Consider the following 16,330-nt stretch of genomic DNA (forward strand, 5'->3'; position numbering starts at 1 on the left):
CCGCCACCGGCTTCTCCACGCCAACCTTTTAGACCACGACACCAGCAGGGGGCGGCATATGCTTTATTTTCAGCCACAGATGGGGCTCCCTCAGGACCTGATCCTTCCTCCTGAGCAGAGGGGCCTTAGTCTTGGAGCTGGCCTGGAGGGCGGACAGGTGGGAAGAGGATGCCTCCTGAGCTCTCTCGGGGCTCCTGATGCCACTCGGCACTCAAGGGAGTGCCTGGAGGTAGGCAGCGTTCGGGTGGGCCGGTGGCACTGGCCTGAGAAAGAGCCTTTGCTCTCTCAGGTCTCTGTGGAGATACCTTTAGCCCCTGCGGGCAAGGTCCCGGGCTGCAGGAGGCTCCTAGCAGGCAGCAAACTTGCGCTGGATGCTCTTGTACCGGAGCAGCTCGTGCTCGCTGACCGAGGGCTGTAGCCGGGCTGCAGCCTGCAGCAGGTCCTCCATGGTGAGCAGCAGTGCCGAGCTCCCGGGCTCCAGGCCTGGGGGTGACAAGGGGAGGTGAGGCCAGCTGGGGCACGGAGGCTGTGGTCTCTGCCCAAGCAGGAGAGCACCCTGGTAGGCACCTTCTTGCCCAGAGTCCCCCAGGGGTCAACAGTCCCTCCTCTGAAATCCAGAACCAGGCCTGGTGCCCACTAGGTCCTTGGCTGACCTCTGGGGCTGGTGAGTGGCTCACCTTCCTCCAGGTCCCGAACCCTGCGTTTGAGGGCAGCTGTCATGGCATCGGAGCACAGGGAGTAGAGGTCTGCGCCCGTCAGCTGGGGTGGGCAGTGGTCCAGCACGTCCACCAGGCTCACAGAGGGCTCGAGCCTGAATCTGTTGTGGGGATACAGGAAACAAAGACTTACCTGGCACCCCCTACTCTGTCAGAAGGCATCCCTGACCAGCTTACTGCGCACTCTGCACTTATCCCCTAACCATCCCAAGGCCCAAGCCCTGTGGGGGTCTCCCTCTAACAGGGCATACTTGCGCGTGATGGCGCTCAGAACACGCAGCTGGGAGGCGCGGTCCTCGCTCACTCCCACAAACACCAACTTGTCAAACCTTTAGGGAGACAGCTGGGCGTGAGTGCCAGGGTGCCTGGCATGAGGGTGGAGAGCCACCGGATGGGGGTCAAGGGACAGGCCCAAATGGGCCTGGCGGAGGTGAAAGGTACGGGGTGCACACCTGCCGGGCCTCAGAAGGGCAGGGTCCAGGAGGTCTGGTCTGTTGGTGGCTCCAATCACAAACACATCCTGAGTGCTGTGAAGCCCGTCCAGCTCGGCCAGGAGCTGAGACACCACCCTGTGAAGGAGGAAGTGAAGGTGAGAGAGTGCCTGGTGCATCCCCAGCCTCTGCCCTGCTTGCGGTGTTCCTTGCAGGCTGTCTCCACAAGGCCCCCTGCCCGGTTGTGCTTTGTGTACCCCTCCACACAGGCCCCCATCTCCTCAATGCCCCACACCCAATTCCACGGCCCCTTTTAGCTTCTGTTATACTTATCGCAGAACCAGTAGGGCAGGAACTCTTTGGGCTCCAAAGACTAGTGCAGCCTGTCTCACATCCCTCTGTCCTGGACCCCAGATTCCATTCTGGCTCAGACCCCCACCTGTCCATCACACCTCCAGAGTCTCCACTTCGCCCCCGGCTTGGGGCCAAGGAGTCCAGTTCATCAAAGAAGATGATGCATGGAGCTGCGGCCCTGGCCCTGGCAAACACTTAGGAGAGAGAAGGGCCCACAGGACAGGGAAGCCCAGGGGGGTTTGAAGTCAGGAGATGGGGAGGGAAACCCATGTTGACAACTCAGCACTAGCACTTCAGGTAAGAGGCCCCACCCAGCAGGAACCTGACCTGGGGAGAGGAAGACTAGCAGTGACCGAGAGCAGCCTGAGGGTAGGGGCGGCTCGGGGGCTAGAAGCCCTGCCCCCACCCCCCACTCACCATGCCGTACATTCTCCTCGCTTTGGCCCACGTACATGTTGATCAGCTCGGGCCCCTTCACGCTGAGGGAGGGGATGGGAGAGGGTGAGACTCCTCAGACGCAGAAAACACACAACACACCTCCTGCCCCCTGCCGCTGCCCCCAATCCACCCACCCTCCCTGCCAGGCCCCCTCGCCACCTGAGGAAGGTAAGGCTGCACTCAGTGGCTACTGCCTTGGCCAGGAGGGTCTTGCCCGTGCCAGGGGGCCCGTGGAGCAGAAGGCCGGAGCGCCTCAGGCCCAGGCTCAGCAGCTCAGGGTGCTCTAGAGGGAGCTGAATAGTCTCCAGAATCTCCTTCTTCACCTCCTGCAGCCCACCCACATCGTGCCAGGACACCAGGGGGATCTAGGAGATGGAAAGGGCACAGTTGGACACCTGCTGGTGGAGGGAGCTCCGGTCCCACCTCCAAGGACCTGGAGTGTCTACCTTGGGGGCTCCGACGGCCTGGGAGTGAGCTGACTGCAGCTGCTCCAGCGCCTGCCCAAAGTCCTCAGCCAGGAGAGGAAAGCCAGCAGCACACAGCTCCCCCTCATCCTCCGCACTCAAGCCACCTGCCCAGCTGCAAAGGAAAATCCAGGGAGGCCTCTGGAGGACCTAACCTGAGGTCTCCTCCCCATAAGGGCCCTCACCCTCCTCCCTTCCTCACCAGCCCCTACCCACCCATACCGCCTCTTGCCGCCTTGCCCCTCCTGTGCCCAATTTCTTTACCCCGAGTTCTTGATCCTGGTGCAGGCTGCCCGGCTGCTGTGGGTCAAAAGGGCATAGAGATCCCCTACCACAAAGCCCTGGGGAACCACAGGAGAGGACACGTGAGCAGGTCACAGTAGGCAGGAACCCATGCGGGGCTGGACCCCTGGCTGCAGCAGAGGCCCATCACTGATGCCTCGGGTTTTCTACCCTCACTTGTACACTTGCATGGCAGCAGGACTGAGTACCCCCGGCAAAGAGTGCAGGGCGGCCCGTATCCTGCCTGGGTACTCACTGCACACCGCCGTGCCAGCTGCGCCAGGTTCACCTCTTGGCCCAGTGGGAGGTGGGCAGTGAGGGCCCGCAGGATGCTGAGCCGCTGCCCCTCTGACAGCACAGGCACCTCCAGCTCGTGAGGAAACGCTGTCTGCACATCCACAGGCAGGTCCTGGGCCCGGCTTGTGGTGGCCACGACCATCAGGGGAGGGCAGCTGCAGACAGGGAGTGGGCAGCACTCAGGGCAAGAAGGTGGCCGGCAGCCCCTGAGCACTGCCTCGTCCTGAGGCTGGTGGAGGGCAGGGAGGAGGGTAGGGCTGGGATGGGACAGGGAGATGGGCGCCCCAAAGCTTCCTGGATGGTGCATCCCCCCTACACAGGGCGCTCAGTGAGGGCAGAGGCTGTGCTTTAGTGTCCCCCAAGAAATACCAGGGACTGCGTCCTCCTCCCTCTGGGTATCCCCATGCCCCTCAGCTCAGGGCTGCCTGGAGAGCAGCCAGATGGGCAGCAGACGTCTAAGAAGCCACTGAGGGGGTGGTGAAGAGAGGGCTGGACCCTACCCCCTTCCAGACCCAGCGCTGGATGATACCTGGTGAGGGGGTCTTCATCCAGGAGGAGGCGACGCAGTGTGGCCACCACACGGGCATCCTCGCCTAGCCCATCACGGTCCCGGCCCAGCAGGTCCACAGCTGTCAGCAACAGAACCACAGGCCGGCAGCGCCCAGCCCGGGAGAAAGTGGCCTGCAGTTTTGTCTCCACAGCCCCGCTACTGTCTGCACAGAGGCTGGAGCAGGGCACCTGGGGAGGGGGTCCCGATGGGCCTGTGAGCAAGGGGGCAGGGGTGACTGGGGCAGGAGAATGGAGGGAGGAGTCACTAGAAGGTACAGGCCATCTCTTTTTGGAGGGCAGGGATGGGGGAGGAAGGTAACACTGGCCGAGCCCTAACTCTTCTTTACCCTAACCTCACTTCCTGGACTGTCCACCAAAACCTTGGAGCATCCTCCCTCTTGAAAGCATCTCTCAGTAGCTCAGCATCATGGGACTATGCCTGACCCACTGCCCACTAGGCTGAGGTGGCAGGGTCAGGCTTGTAGCCAGGGGGAGAGGGAGAATCTGGGCTGGGGAGGAGACATGGTTGGGATCTACTCTCCAGGGACCCTCACCTTCAGTAAGTGGAGCCCGAGGCAGCTGCAGGCGGCAGCGACTGCAGTGGTCTTCCCACTGCCCGGGGGGCCCCGTAGAAGGACACTGCCTGTTCCTGTCAGCAGGGCACCCCTGCAACCAGAGAAGAGACGTTTGTTTCCTCCATTCTGCCCAAATGTGAGAGTCCCCAGTGACACAGGGCCCCTTGGATCCAGAAAGCAGACACCATCCTTGAAGCAAACCCCCTCCCCAACCCTCGGGGCTGTCGCCACACGGTGAGGCCATATTTCCCACACCACCTTGGTACTCTGGCAGGGGCATGGAGCATATCCAGCAGCTGAGACTAATTCTCTTTTGTCATCAAGAAAGTCTTGGCTATTCTGTCTGGTTTGGATTGTACTGGGCGGAATTAGGGAGGCGTGTGTGGCTACACTTAGGCCAGTGGTATGAGGACCTGTGTCTTTCAGGTACAGGATGGTGAAGGTCAGGATGGCTAGTGGGCTCCCCAAGGGGAATGGCAGTCTCAGAGACAGTTGTCCCCAGTGGAGATTCTTCCTCCATAGCTGACCCTGGAGGACTGTGGTTATCCCAGGAAAGGAGCCTGGGAATTTGCTTACAGAAAGGACACGGGCTAGTGGCGTAGGCCTAACAGTTGGAGGGAGGTCCACCTAATTCTTCCACTCTGAACAGGGCATTAGGAACTACTTGTCTGGCCTGCCGCTCCTCCAGGGACGTTCTCAGCAGGTTTTTCTCACACAGGGGCCTCACTCACCCTGGCTGGAGGCGAGGCTTCAGGGCAGCACAGAGCTCAGTCACCAAGCCCTCCAGGCCTGGAGGAGACAAGCTGCTCCAGGGAGTGGATTCACCTGAAGGGAGCCTTGGGACAAGGCTCAGGGTAGAACCCACCTGTGAAAGGTGGGAGGAAGCTTTAGTTTCTAGAAGTTTTTTTTTTTTTAATTTATTTTATGGTTAATTTACAATGTTGTGTTAATTTCTACTGTACAGCAAAGTGATTCAGTTATATAAACATACACATTATTTTTCATATTCTTTTCCATTATGGTTTATCCCAGGACACTGAATATAGTTCCCTATGCTATACAGTAGGACTTTGTTGTTTATTCATTCTATATATAATAGTTTGCATCTGCTAATCCCAAACTCCCAGTCCATCCCTCCCCCACCCTCCTTCCCCCTTGGCAACCACAAGTCTGTTCTCTAGAAGTTCTTTCTGCTCCTTTCCCCAAGTCTACCCCCACCGCTAGGGCCTCACCAAGTACAAGGAGGTGTGGGTGGTGTCAGCTACGTAGGCCCTGGTTGGCCCATCCGGAGCTTCCCCAACTGTTTTCTTCACTTTAAAAAACATCTCCCGCCACCTGCAGGAAAGAGGCCCAATGAACCCCAGATCCAGAGCACACACACCCCTCCCCAAGGGCAAGGTGGCTGTCTCAGTCAGAGGTCCACTGCAGGGACAAACTCAAGAGCAGCATAAATACATGTCCCTAGACATGGCGGAGGTGGGGAGGAAGTGGGGGACGTGGAGGAAAAGGAAAGCAGATGGTCTTTCTTATCTCCCTGACTGGATCACATGCATTTTGAACGCAGGAACTGTGCCTGTCCTCCGCATCCCTCATGACAACATCACCTGAGGGTGTGTTTCTTCAGGTAAATGGCCTGCCCACCCACTCCAATGGGAGAAGCCACCCCTGCACCAAGCAGTGACCATCTGACTGTTTTCACTGGCTTCAGAACAGTCTCTCCCTCAAATACGTACCCACCAAGGCCACCCAAAACCTCAGAGGAAAGAGTGAGTCCCTTGGCTCTTATTCAAGCATCCACAAAATCTAATTGCAGGCAGATTCCTTCATAATGACATTTAATGATTAATGATTCTCTATTTTGGCTGCACATTAGAATTATCTGTGAAACTTAAAAAAAAAATCAACATCTCTCAAATACTGTATGATTCCATGCAGTAGATTAGTGGCTGCCAGGAGCTGAGGGGAGGAGGGAACAGGGAGTGACTGCTAACGGGGAGGGGTCTCCTTCTGGGGTGATGAACATGTTCTGGAATTAGTGACGTTGATGGCACAACCTTGAGAATATACTAAAAGCCACCGAAGTGTACACTTTAAAAGCATGAATTTTATGGTATGTGAATTATATCTCAATTTAAAAATTAACATTTTCCTTCCTTTGGAAAAAAAATAAAGACTGCACAGGTCCCAGCCTCACCCTGCTGCTCTAATAGGTCTGGGGTGGGACTCACACATTTGTATTTTTCGAAAGCTCCCGGCCGTAACCAGGGCTGTGCAGTCACTGGCTAGTGTCAGAGTGAGTTAGGGTTACTCAGCCTACTAAGGGGGTGGGTAGCAGATAGCAGTCGCTAGTCCAATTTTCCAGATAAAGAAATGAACTACTCCCATCTTTAATCCTCAGGCAGAACAGCAATGACAAAACCTGGGCCTCTTTAAGGTCCAATCAGGGTGCAAATTCCTTTGCTCAGTGTCTCACAGTCACAGAACTGCTCCCTCTGGCAGCACAGGAGGGTGGGGGTGGGAATGCTTTCAGGTGGAGGGGGAAGCACGCCAGGTTAGTATTATGAAACTCACGTAACCATAGGCAGTGATTGTGGTAAAAACTAGAACATAAGGAAAACTGTCCTACTGTTATTCATTATAAATAAATGATGGAAATAAATAAATAAATAAATGATGGGTGGGTCCATAACCTAGACAGTCAGTCAGGCTGAACATCCTGAGTCAGAGTGCATATGGCAGGCAGTGGAATCCAAGGAGGAACAGCACTGGGGCGGGGAGGGGGAGGGAGACATGCCCACCCCCTTCCACGGAGAGTGGAGGGACCACCTCAGTGAGCACACGGGCCAGACCTCTGGAACATATCTGGACACTGCTGAGGAACACCGGGTTGCGTTCCCGAGAGCCAGACGGGAAACAGTGGAGCTGGAACCCATAGGCCTGGCGTGGGAAAGCGGAAGGCTGGGGAGTCTGAAGGGGCTTTAGTGGACTTCCTTGCCAGGGATCACAGAAGCCTCCCTGCAGGGCTTCCCTTACCAAGTCCAAGAAGTGGGGCTAAAGCACTCATCTCTGTCCTTGGACCCACCTGTCCACCCCAACCCTGCTTTCCAGGACCTGCTCAGGGGGGAAGAACCATGTGCTCAGCACCCAGAGGAGGGAGACAGGTCTCCAGGGGGCTGGAATGGCAGAGGTCCAGGAAAAGGATGGGCTTCCCAGTCTGCCTCAGGAGGGCCTAGTGCCTGTCTTCCTTTCAAAGTACAAAGGGTGGGCATTCTGCAGTTTTCCTACAGAAAGCTAGCTCATAGACATTTGCTATATTTAAGATGGGATACAGAGTAGGAAGTGACGGATAGCAGCCTGGCATTCTCCACCAGGCCCCAGTTGTAGATTTGAACTGGGAAAGCTCAAATCCCCAGTTGTAGATTTGAACCTGCAGCGCCAAATGGGATTACATGGGGCACTACCAGCCCCTTCCTCTGGGTACCATAGCCCTGAGACTGGGGAGACAGAGTGCTGGCCAGAACCCAGCTCTGAATACCGACCAAGGATGAATCAGGCGCTCCAGACAAGGCGTCCCTCTCTTGGCAGAGGGCCCAGGCTGGCTCGGCCCGGAACCTTGGGCACTATGGCTCTTATGCCCAAGTTCCTGCAGGCGGGTCCCACCACCTCAATGAGATTTCCTGGAAGGTTGGGTTAGTGTACCTACCAGCTGTCCTCTCCTTCTAGTAAATCCCTACAGGAAATCAGTCCTGGGGTGTGGAGCTACACATTCTTCCCCCTTCACATAAGGCCAAGTGGTCTCTGAATTCTTCGCCTCACCATTTTACATGCAACTTCTGTAGTCAGAGTCAACAGGAGGAGGAGAAAGGGTGGACTCCTTGTTTTGGGTCCCTAGCTCAGTTATGCTCTATTTCTCATTCTGTTGAGGATAAGGAAAGAGGGGAGGCATCCCAAGGACAGCAGAAATCCCTCCCTCCCCTACCTTGGGAGACAGGATTGAAAGCAGCATGTGCACATTCCATCCATTAGGGTAGAAATCAGGGCCTGGGTCTCCTCCTGCTGAGTGTATGGGAGGTGTGGCCTAAACAACACTGGTTAAGAATGGAAAGCAAGGAATCTCACCTTGGTCTAGGCCATTAAACTGTTCTAAATGCTTTACTTTGTCTGGGACCACCAATCGATTTGAGGATAAACACCCCCAAAAGCTAGCAGGCTGTGGTTCTTAATTCTTTTTTCAGTCACACGCCTATTTGAGAACCTGAAGAAGGTATGTGCCTTCTGTCCAGAAATATGTGTGACAACAACAAAATGTTCTTATACACAAAATTATTCCATTCAACTTGAGGACTCCTGCACCCAGGTTAAGAATCCCAGCTGTGGGAAAGGAGGCAGCTGCGTACCTGGGCAATTTCTCTGGGCTTCCTTCCAGGATCTCTACTTGTCCAACTGTTGGCACACACAGAACATCCCCTTCCTGGACTGCCCTGTAACACAGCAGTGGCCCTGGTCAGCTCACGATGGGAGTCAAGAGCATGGGCCTGACACGTGCCCGCACAGCCAACCCCAACATGCAGACTATTTCTTAGGGGCCTCCTGCCCACCCAGAGATCCCAAGCAGTTGTACAGAGAACAAGTCTGACCTAGAAAGAGCTGCAGGAAATGGCAGAGAGGCTAGAGAGGGGATCAGAGACCACAGGGAGGCAAAGCAGGATCCCGGCTGCTTTGGGGTCTTCCCAAATCAAAGTGGTTTCTCAGTTTAGGATGGCTGGATTCACCTCCTGGTCCAGATTACTCTTCTATTGTCCGCCTGACACAGCAAGAGGCTTCTAGCCACAATATTGCCTTAAACTGTGGCTTTTTAAAATCAGATGCTCTGTGGTACCTGAATCTAAGGCATGGGATGGGAGGAGAGCAATGAGGGTAAGATGCTATCCTCCTGAAAGGGGGACGCAGCTAACCTGGGTGTCTGAAAGTGCCGGTAAAGAACATGGTCATAAGTTCCATTAGTGCTGTAGTGAGGAGAGGACACAATTGCGATGTGTAACTCTTTGGCAAACGGAGGCCCAGGCAGCACTGAGCAGCTTCCTTTGTCTTCAGGGGTGCTGGAGCCCTCCAAGTATCTCTATTAGAGAAATAACCACCACCTTATAACCTTCTCCCAAGGAGTCAGGCTCTACCCAATCCCTTAGCAATCAATATTTCTGCTTCCATCCTTTATCCTTTCCATAACCATAAGGCTTGTGGGAGAGGAGACCTAAGGTAGCAGAGCTGAATACCTATATCTTCCTGAGAAAACAGAAACCTCTCCTTCTAATGGGCACCAGGAAGAGATTTCTGACTCTGACTCTCCCTCCAAAAAGTTCACCAGGAAAGATAACCATTCCGTAATACCTTTATACTGGCCCAGAGCCAGTGAAACAGTAAAGACATTTAATGCCCACAAGTCATTTGAGTGACACCAGGCAGCCACTGGGAATATTAATTGGACATTAGTGGGGACACTCTGAATTCAGGCTGTAGTTAAAGGATATGATCACAATGAAGCTGAAAGGGCTGCCTTAGCTGAAAGAGCTCCAGTCTGAGTAATCCAGTATTTTCCCTCCATTCAGAAGGAAATCCACACCTAACTCCCATTCGTGCGTATCTTATATCTCTTTTTGACATCCCATAGCACTAACTGGCTATGCCAGCATTACCTAATATAACTTTCTACAGTGATAGAAATGTGCTATATTAACATGCGGATGTTGAACACTCAACATATGCCTAAAGCAATTAACGAACTGAATTTTTTACTGCATTACTTTCAGTTGATTTAAAGCGCCACCAAGGGGCTAGTGGCTTCCACACTGGACAGCGCAGGCCCAAACCACACATCCAGGTGCTTAATTAAACAGTAGACTATATTTGTACCCCCAAAATAATTACCTTCTTGAAGTAAGCTTCTTAAAGGCAGAAAACAAAAACTCCTCCTGGATATATTTAATAAAATATTAAACTTAAACACCAAGCACTAAAGATAATCAAGAGCCCTTCCCTTCAAGGAATTTACAATGTACAGTTGAGCATTAGACAGATGACAAGAGCATAACAACACAATAAAATAAATGCTCTCGGAAAGGTACAATACAAAATGCTACAGTAAGAAGTAATGTTAAATTTGTGGTGGTGAGATTATATAAGGCTTTGAGAAGACAGTGCCACCTTTAGATGGGCCTTCAAGGAAAGCATGGTAGGATTTTAACCGAGGAGGCTAAAAGAATAGGAAGGAACTTGAAGTCAAGGATAGCATGAGCAAAAGCTGGACGTATCATCCTCCATACTACCCAGTACAATACTGGATACACTGCAGCGATTCAACAAACAACTGATTAGATTTAGTAGATTAATATATACAAGTGGTAATTTGACCGTAATTTTCACCTTTCACCCAAATCGTGAAAGCCCTTCCCATGCACCACCAACATGTTTTTAATTGTAGAGAATGGGTAAACAAGGCTAAGAGGCATTAAGTGAAAAGTCCAAGATCTAAAGGAGTAAGGGACCTAAATTCTACAGCTCTGATCTTCTAATTCGGTTAAGACAAAGAAGAGGGGATAAAGACGAGGAAGCATTCCTGACCTCAGTCTGGTATCCTACCTGAATTTTAAGCTCTCCCACCTCCAGGGGATCACAGCCGAGATTAAAAGCCAGAGTAGCAGGCACGAGGGCCAGTCCGTCAGCGAGGGGCTCTCCCAGCTGCCCAGAGCCGGGTCCCAGCCTTTCACAGAGGTCCCAGCGAGGCTCTAGGACCTGCACCGTGGCCAAGTGTGGCTGGGAAGTGTTCGATGACTCTCCAGCCCGGGTCACCCACACCCATTCGCCCTGGAAGAGGCTGAGGCTACGGAGACAGCTCCGGCTCACCCCCAATGCATCTCCAGTCCCTCCCAGAACTCCCCGGAGTCGCCGGACTGTGCCAAAGGCCGCGAAGGAGGACACCACCGGCGGGGGTGGGGGCCGGCTGCTGTCCTCAGTCTCCGGACCCAGTTTGGCCCGCCCACGGAGCTCAGTCACAGCTAGTCGCGTCCCTGGGCCCAGTAGCCCTTGTAACGCCGGCCGCGTCTCCAGCACCCGCGGTCCGGGTACTGGCAGGGTCTCTCCGCGCCTCACCAGCAACGGCCCGACTCTCGGTCCGAGCCCGGGCCCAGACGAGGTGCCGAGCAGCGCCCAGCCCAGCGCCGGGGGCCGCCGCACCGGCCGCGCCCGCACCCATGCCCCGGAGCCCAGGGCCAGGAGCCGCAACAGCGCGCGGCTCACCAGCAGCTGCGGAGGCCCCGGCCCCTGCTCTTCGGTGCCCGCGCCCGGTCCCTCCAGGGCGGCCACTAGCAGCGCCGGCCCTGCCGGGCTCTCCCCGGCAGGCCGCAGCGCCAGCACCAGGCCCAGCCCCGCCGCAGGCCACGGGCCCCCAGGTGGCAGCAGCACCGCCAACGGGGGTGTCTCCGTCGGGAAGGGCTCCAGGACCCGCAAGACTGCCAGCGCCATGGTGACAGAAAACCAACAAGCACAGAGCACAGCGAAGGAAGGCGCCTTCGGGAGCCGCGGAGCCAGACGTCCAAGCGGCTCACACGCCGCTTCCGCTTCCGTCAGGGGAGGTGCGAGGGAAGTGGGCGGGGCGTCGGGTGCAAGAGCTTGCTCCAGGAAGGTGAGCTGAGCCTTGGATGGATCCGGGTGGTGCCGTGGTGGCAGTAACGCAGTCATTGTGGTCGGGTAGTCTACGCAAGCACCCTTCGAGAAGTGTTTACAGGGATTTACCTTCCGCGCCTGCTTGGGGAGTAACGTCCTGTCAACTACCCTCCCCATAACATGTACTTAACAGTTTACTGAATGATCAATGAACGGTGATTATGTTCTGCACTAAACTCGGCCCACTGCTGGGAGCTGTGGGTGGAGTGTTTAGGAAGGAGTCCACTCTGTGGAACTGTAGGCACCGAGGTTTGAGGGTTGTGGGGAAGGTTGCAGGAGGGAGTGATAGGATTATAAAAACTGGCTCAGACGGGCTTATGGGGATATGTAGTGGCTGCTGGCTGAATTACTACATGTGATTCATGTAGCCCTGGAGTGTTTGGTGCTGCCACACCTGTTCCAACACATCCTACACAAAACCCACGTTCCAGTGTTTTTTGTCCTGTTTGTTCTACTCCCACCAAGCTTGAAGCAACGACAAAGTAGCCTCACTTTTTCATCTCTCCAAAACCAGATGCTCTCCCCCCACCAATTCTTGCAGAGTGGAGATCCATTCCTAACTTTCACCCTACAGAGGAGTGGGCAGCAGAGCAGACAGAAGAGAGAGGTTCACGGTTTCAGTCACGAGTACCAAACCAACAGCTTGCTTGCTTCCCATCTGTGCTGTTACTTAGAGTTCATCCTTGTCTCCACCTCCACTGCTCTGTATAAAACACTTGGACACTGGCTTGCCGCACTTTCAGTTATTAACAATATTCTTGCATTTAGAATCAATGGATTGGGGAATTCCCTGGTGGTCCAGTGGTTAGGACTCCGTGCTTCCACTGCAGGGGGCACAGGTTTGATCCCTGGTTGGGGAACTAAGATCCCACATGCCGTGTGGTGTGGCCAAAAAGAAAAAAAGAAAAAAGAAAAGAATCAGTGAATTGGTTGGTGGTAATCTCCTCTTTCCGGACCTTGCATTCTCTTCCTTGCATTCCCTGCCTAACTTTCTCCTTTCCTTCATCTTGAGGCAGTCTTCTACTTTGTACATTCTACTTTCCTGAAAATCTGAGAGGTGAATATTAGATTTATATGTTATAAGGTATTTTTTTGATGTGGACCATTGTTTTTAAATTAATTAATTAATTTATTTATGTTTGACTGCGTTGGGTCTTCGTTGCCGTGCACAGGCTTTCTTTAGCTGTGGCGAGCGGAGGCTACTCTTCGTTGCGGTGTGCGGGCTTCTCATTGTGGTGGCTTCTCTTGTTTCAGAGAACGGGCTCTAGGCATGCGGGTTTCAGTAGTTGTGGCACGTGGGCTCACTTGTTGTGGCTCACAGGCTCTAGAGCGCGGGCTCAGTAGTGCACCATAACTCCTGAGACTGCGTTCTAGAACCCCTGCTCTGCAGCAAGAGAAGCCACCGCAATGAGAAGTCCGAGCACCGCAATGAAGGTAGTCCCCCACTCGCTGCAACTAGAGAACGCCTGCGTGCAGCAGTGAAGACCCAACACAGCCAAAAAAAAAAAAAAAAAAAAGAATGTACTAGGTACCTGAATTCACAAGGATGGAAGTTCCCATTTGATAGTTCTAAATTATTATGTGGCTCTGTCCCCCGCCTCTCAGAGGAACCAAGGACTGGGAGGATGGTGGGGTGAGTCCAAACAGGATATGCCTCCTTTACACAGTAGCAGGCAAGCTCCAGGCCTCATGGCTATCGTGCTCCTTGAGGTCTTGGGAATGGGTAAATACATCTGGTATCCTGCCTGGGTCAGCATCCATACAGACACAAATATCCATCCACAAATAAACGTGCTTTCCTTCTAGGCTTTTCCCCCAGCAAATAATGGTTGGCATGCCTTCCATTCTGCATTACCTTGAAATCGTCATTTGTCATTGAATGCCAAATATTACTTCTGTAAGACAGCCAGGAGCCTAGATTTTGTTGCCTTTACTTCCATACCTCTTGGTCTTCAACCTGCTATAACGTTCCTTCCATTCTTCTGAAACTTTCCTGCAAAGATCATCTGTAACCTCTTAACTGCAGAATATAGGTGAGTTTGTTTGATCTTTTGTTTTTTTTGACAAAAAATGCATTTGTTTATTTGAAATTTAAATTTCACTGGTTTTCTTATATTTTATCTGGCTGCCATGCCAGGAGCATCCTATTTTACAATGAAATCATGCCTAAAAGGAAGACAATCAGCAGCAGCCTAAGTTTCATGATGAAGTATTTAAAACCACTACGACATGCATTGTTGAAAGAAGAACACAAACAAAAACTTATTTTAAAAAACATAGGCTATACTAAAGTAGAAAACAAAATCCAAAGGGAAAGATAAGTCATCACTCAAAGATCCTTTTTTTTTTTTTTCTTGTGGTACGCGGGCCTCTCACTGTTGTGGCCTCTCCCGTTGCGGAGCACAGGCTCCAGACGCACAGGCTCAGCGGCCATGGCTCACGGGCCTAGCCGCTCCGCGGCACGTGGGATCTTCCCAGACCGGGGCACGAACCCGTGTCCCCTGCAACGGCAGGTGGACTCTCAACCACTGCGCCACCAGGGAAGCCCTCAAAGATCCTTTTAATACACGTGGATGGAACCCCATTGGGTTCCAGTATCCTCCTAAGTTCTTCACATGTCATCCATCCTTTGTATCACGGAGGTGACAAATCATCCTGAATTCCCTTCTTGGAGCAGAAGGGACTTGGACCTGCGTGCGGGGTCCTGGGAAAGTCATTTGGAATGTGTTTTCTGGTGGCATTTGAAAGTCCCCAGCTGACGGAAGGCACTGTGACACTCGGGACACAGAGTGAGTGTGTCAGTGAATGTTGAGGTTCTCGCTGTGGCTAAAGACTTTGTCACAGTGCTCACATCGGAAAGGCTTCTCCTTGGTGTGGATCCTCTTGTGAGCGTGCAGCGGGGAGTCGTGGGTGAACTTCTTGGGGCAGAGATCACAGAAGTATGGCTTCTCTCCTGTGTGGATTCGCTGGTGAACCTGCAGGTCCGAAGACTGCATAAACCCTTTGGAACAGATATTTCATTTAAAGGGTGTCTCTCCCATGTGTGTCCTCTGGTGAAGGGTAAGCTGAGATGGATAAGGAAATCTCTTCTTGCATACCATATTCATAGGGTGCCCATCCCCAGGCTTCTTTTCCCTCAGGAAGACTGGTTGGTCCCACTGTGCTAGGTGTACCAACAGAATGGGACCCAAGTTGTCCTGAGAATTCTCCTTTGTCCAAAGACGTGGCTTCTTCCTGACGCACTTCTTGGGAAGTGGGACTGTTGGCCTGTTTCCATTTGAAACATCTTAGACTCCTCGGAGAACCTCTTCTGTATCCACTCTTAGTGGAAACTTCTCCCTCAGGGCCCTTGAGAATTTCAGGCTCTTGAGATGCTGTTTGATCTTGATCTTACTCAACCTTTCTCTGGGATCTGACACTATTGACCAATCCTCTTATACTTCCTTTGCCATTATGACACCAGTTTACCTCCTACATCTCTGATGGCTTCCAGAATTCATCCTCAACTCCTCCCTTTCCCTTACCATCCTCCCCACAATCCTGTGAATCAACAAATCCTGAGCAACCACAGGCTTATTCTTAAGCCTTCTCCAGTAGTCAACCTGCTACTGGAGTTGACTTTCTGAAACATATTCCTCCAGCCACCTCTAGGTTTGTGTAATTTAGTACATTGTATCTTTTTAAAAATAAATTTATTTTATTTATTTTTGTTTGCGTTGGGTCTTTGCTGCTGCTGGCGGGCTTTCGGAGAAGGGGGGCTACTCTTCGTTGCAGTGCGCGGGCTTCTCATTGCCGTGGCTTCTCTTGCTGCAGAGCATGGGCTCTAGAGCGCAGCCTCAGTAGTTGTGGCCCATGGGCTTAGCTGCTCCACAGCACGTGAAATCTTCCTGGACCAGAGCTCTAACCCGTGTCCCCTGCATTGGCAGGTGGATTCTTAACCACTGCGCCACCAGGGAAGCCCTACTACATTGTTTCTTAATCATCTATTTATACACAGCTGTTAACTTCACCAGACTCTTAACTCCTTGAGGGCAGGAACTGATCTTATGCATTAGGACACTGGCTTTGGCAGGGTGGGGAGTAAGGGATGTATTTCCGAGACACTCAACAATGAGGTAGCATTTCCACTGCGTTCCCAAGTGCTCAGGTCTAGCCGGTTCCCCAACCCTAGAGCATATGCAGTAGGAACGGGGATCCTTTCCCCAAAGTTGCAACAAACCCTAGATTCTCATCTCATTTCACCCCGGTCCCGGCCTGCCAGGCTTCCCCTTTGATCCTCCTCAAGCCTTGTCTTGGAAAGGATGCCCTCGAGGGCTCCTGGTAGCTCTCTCCACCGATTTTGCGTAGGCAATTAGTGTTACGTTACCCTGACGAAGAAAGGCACCCTTCATTTTAGGGCTTCTTTCCTTCAATTCGGACTGGGCGGAATCGCAGTGGGGAAAGAGTGAGAACCACTTTAGAATTGAACGGGCCGCGAAGGACGGCCGAAGCTGAGGCACACGAGA

General features: G+C 53.1%; 1 protein-coding gene and 1 pseudogene across 2 annotated transcripts; both read right to left on the reverse strand.

Moving 5' to 3' along the window:
- Positions 1–46: 46 nt before the first annotated feature.
- Positions 47–11,719, reverse strand: PEX6 (peroxisomal biogenesis factor 6). 2 transcript variants are annotated; one of them, XM_033423987.2, is made up of 18 exons: positions 10,743–11,719; positions 9,062–9,225; positions 8,504–8,587; positions 5,339–5,441; positions 4,838–4,971; positions 4,086–4,197; positions 3,512–3,720; positions 2,942–3,137; positions 2,668–2,744; positions 2,386–2,518; positions 2,099–2,304; positions 1,919–1,980; positions 1,587–1,695; positions 1,169–1,285; positions 968–1,045; positions 678–817; positions 306–483; positions 47–142 (listed from the first exon to the last, which is right to left on the reverse strand). In XM_033423987.2, exons 1-17 carry the CDS (start codon positions 11,622–11,624, stop codon positions 347–349), a joined length of 2,943 nt encoding a protein of 980 aa, XP_033279878.1. In that variant the 5' UTR covers positions 11,625–11,719; the 3' UTR covers positions 47–142; positions 306–346. The 2 variants fall into 2 exon arrangements, with proteins under 2 accessions (XP_033279878.1, XP_049572062.1); XM_049716105.1 differs by having other exon boundaries at positions 47–483.
- A 1,278-nt stretch (positions 11,720–12,997) lies between these two features.
- On the reverse strand, positions 12,998–15,325 carry LOC101279790 (zinc finger and SCAN domain-containing protein 5B-like; annotated as a pseudogene).
- Positions 15,326–16,330: the final 1,005 nt, after the last annotated feature.

Source organism: Orcinus orca, chromosome 10, assembly GCF_937001465.1.
Source record: "Orcinus orca chromosome 10, mOrcOrc1.1, whole genome shotgun sequence".
Lineage (NCBI taxonomy): Eukaryota > Metazoa > Chordata > Mammalia > Artiodactyla > Delphinidae > Orcinus > Orcinus orca.

Coding starts and splice junctions, on each gene's coding strand:
- PEX6 (XM_033423987.2), bottom strand. CDS start 11,624: ATGGCGCTGGCAGTCTTGCGGGTCCTGGAGCCCTTCCCGACGGAGACA. Junction 8,588..9,061: donor CGGCACTTTCAGACACCCAG/GTTAGCTGCGTC, acceptor GCTGTGTTACAG/GGCAGTCCAGGAAGGGGATG. Junction 3,138..3,511: donor GATGAAGACCCCCTCACCAG/GTATCATCCAGC, acceptor CCCTGTCTGCAG/CTGCCCTCCCCTGATGGTCG.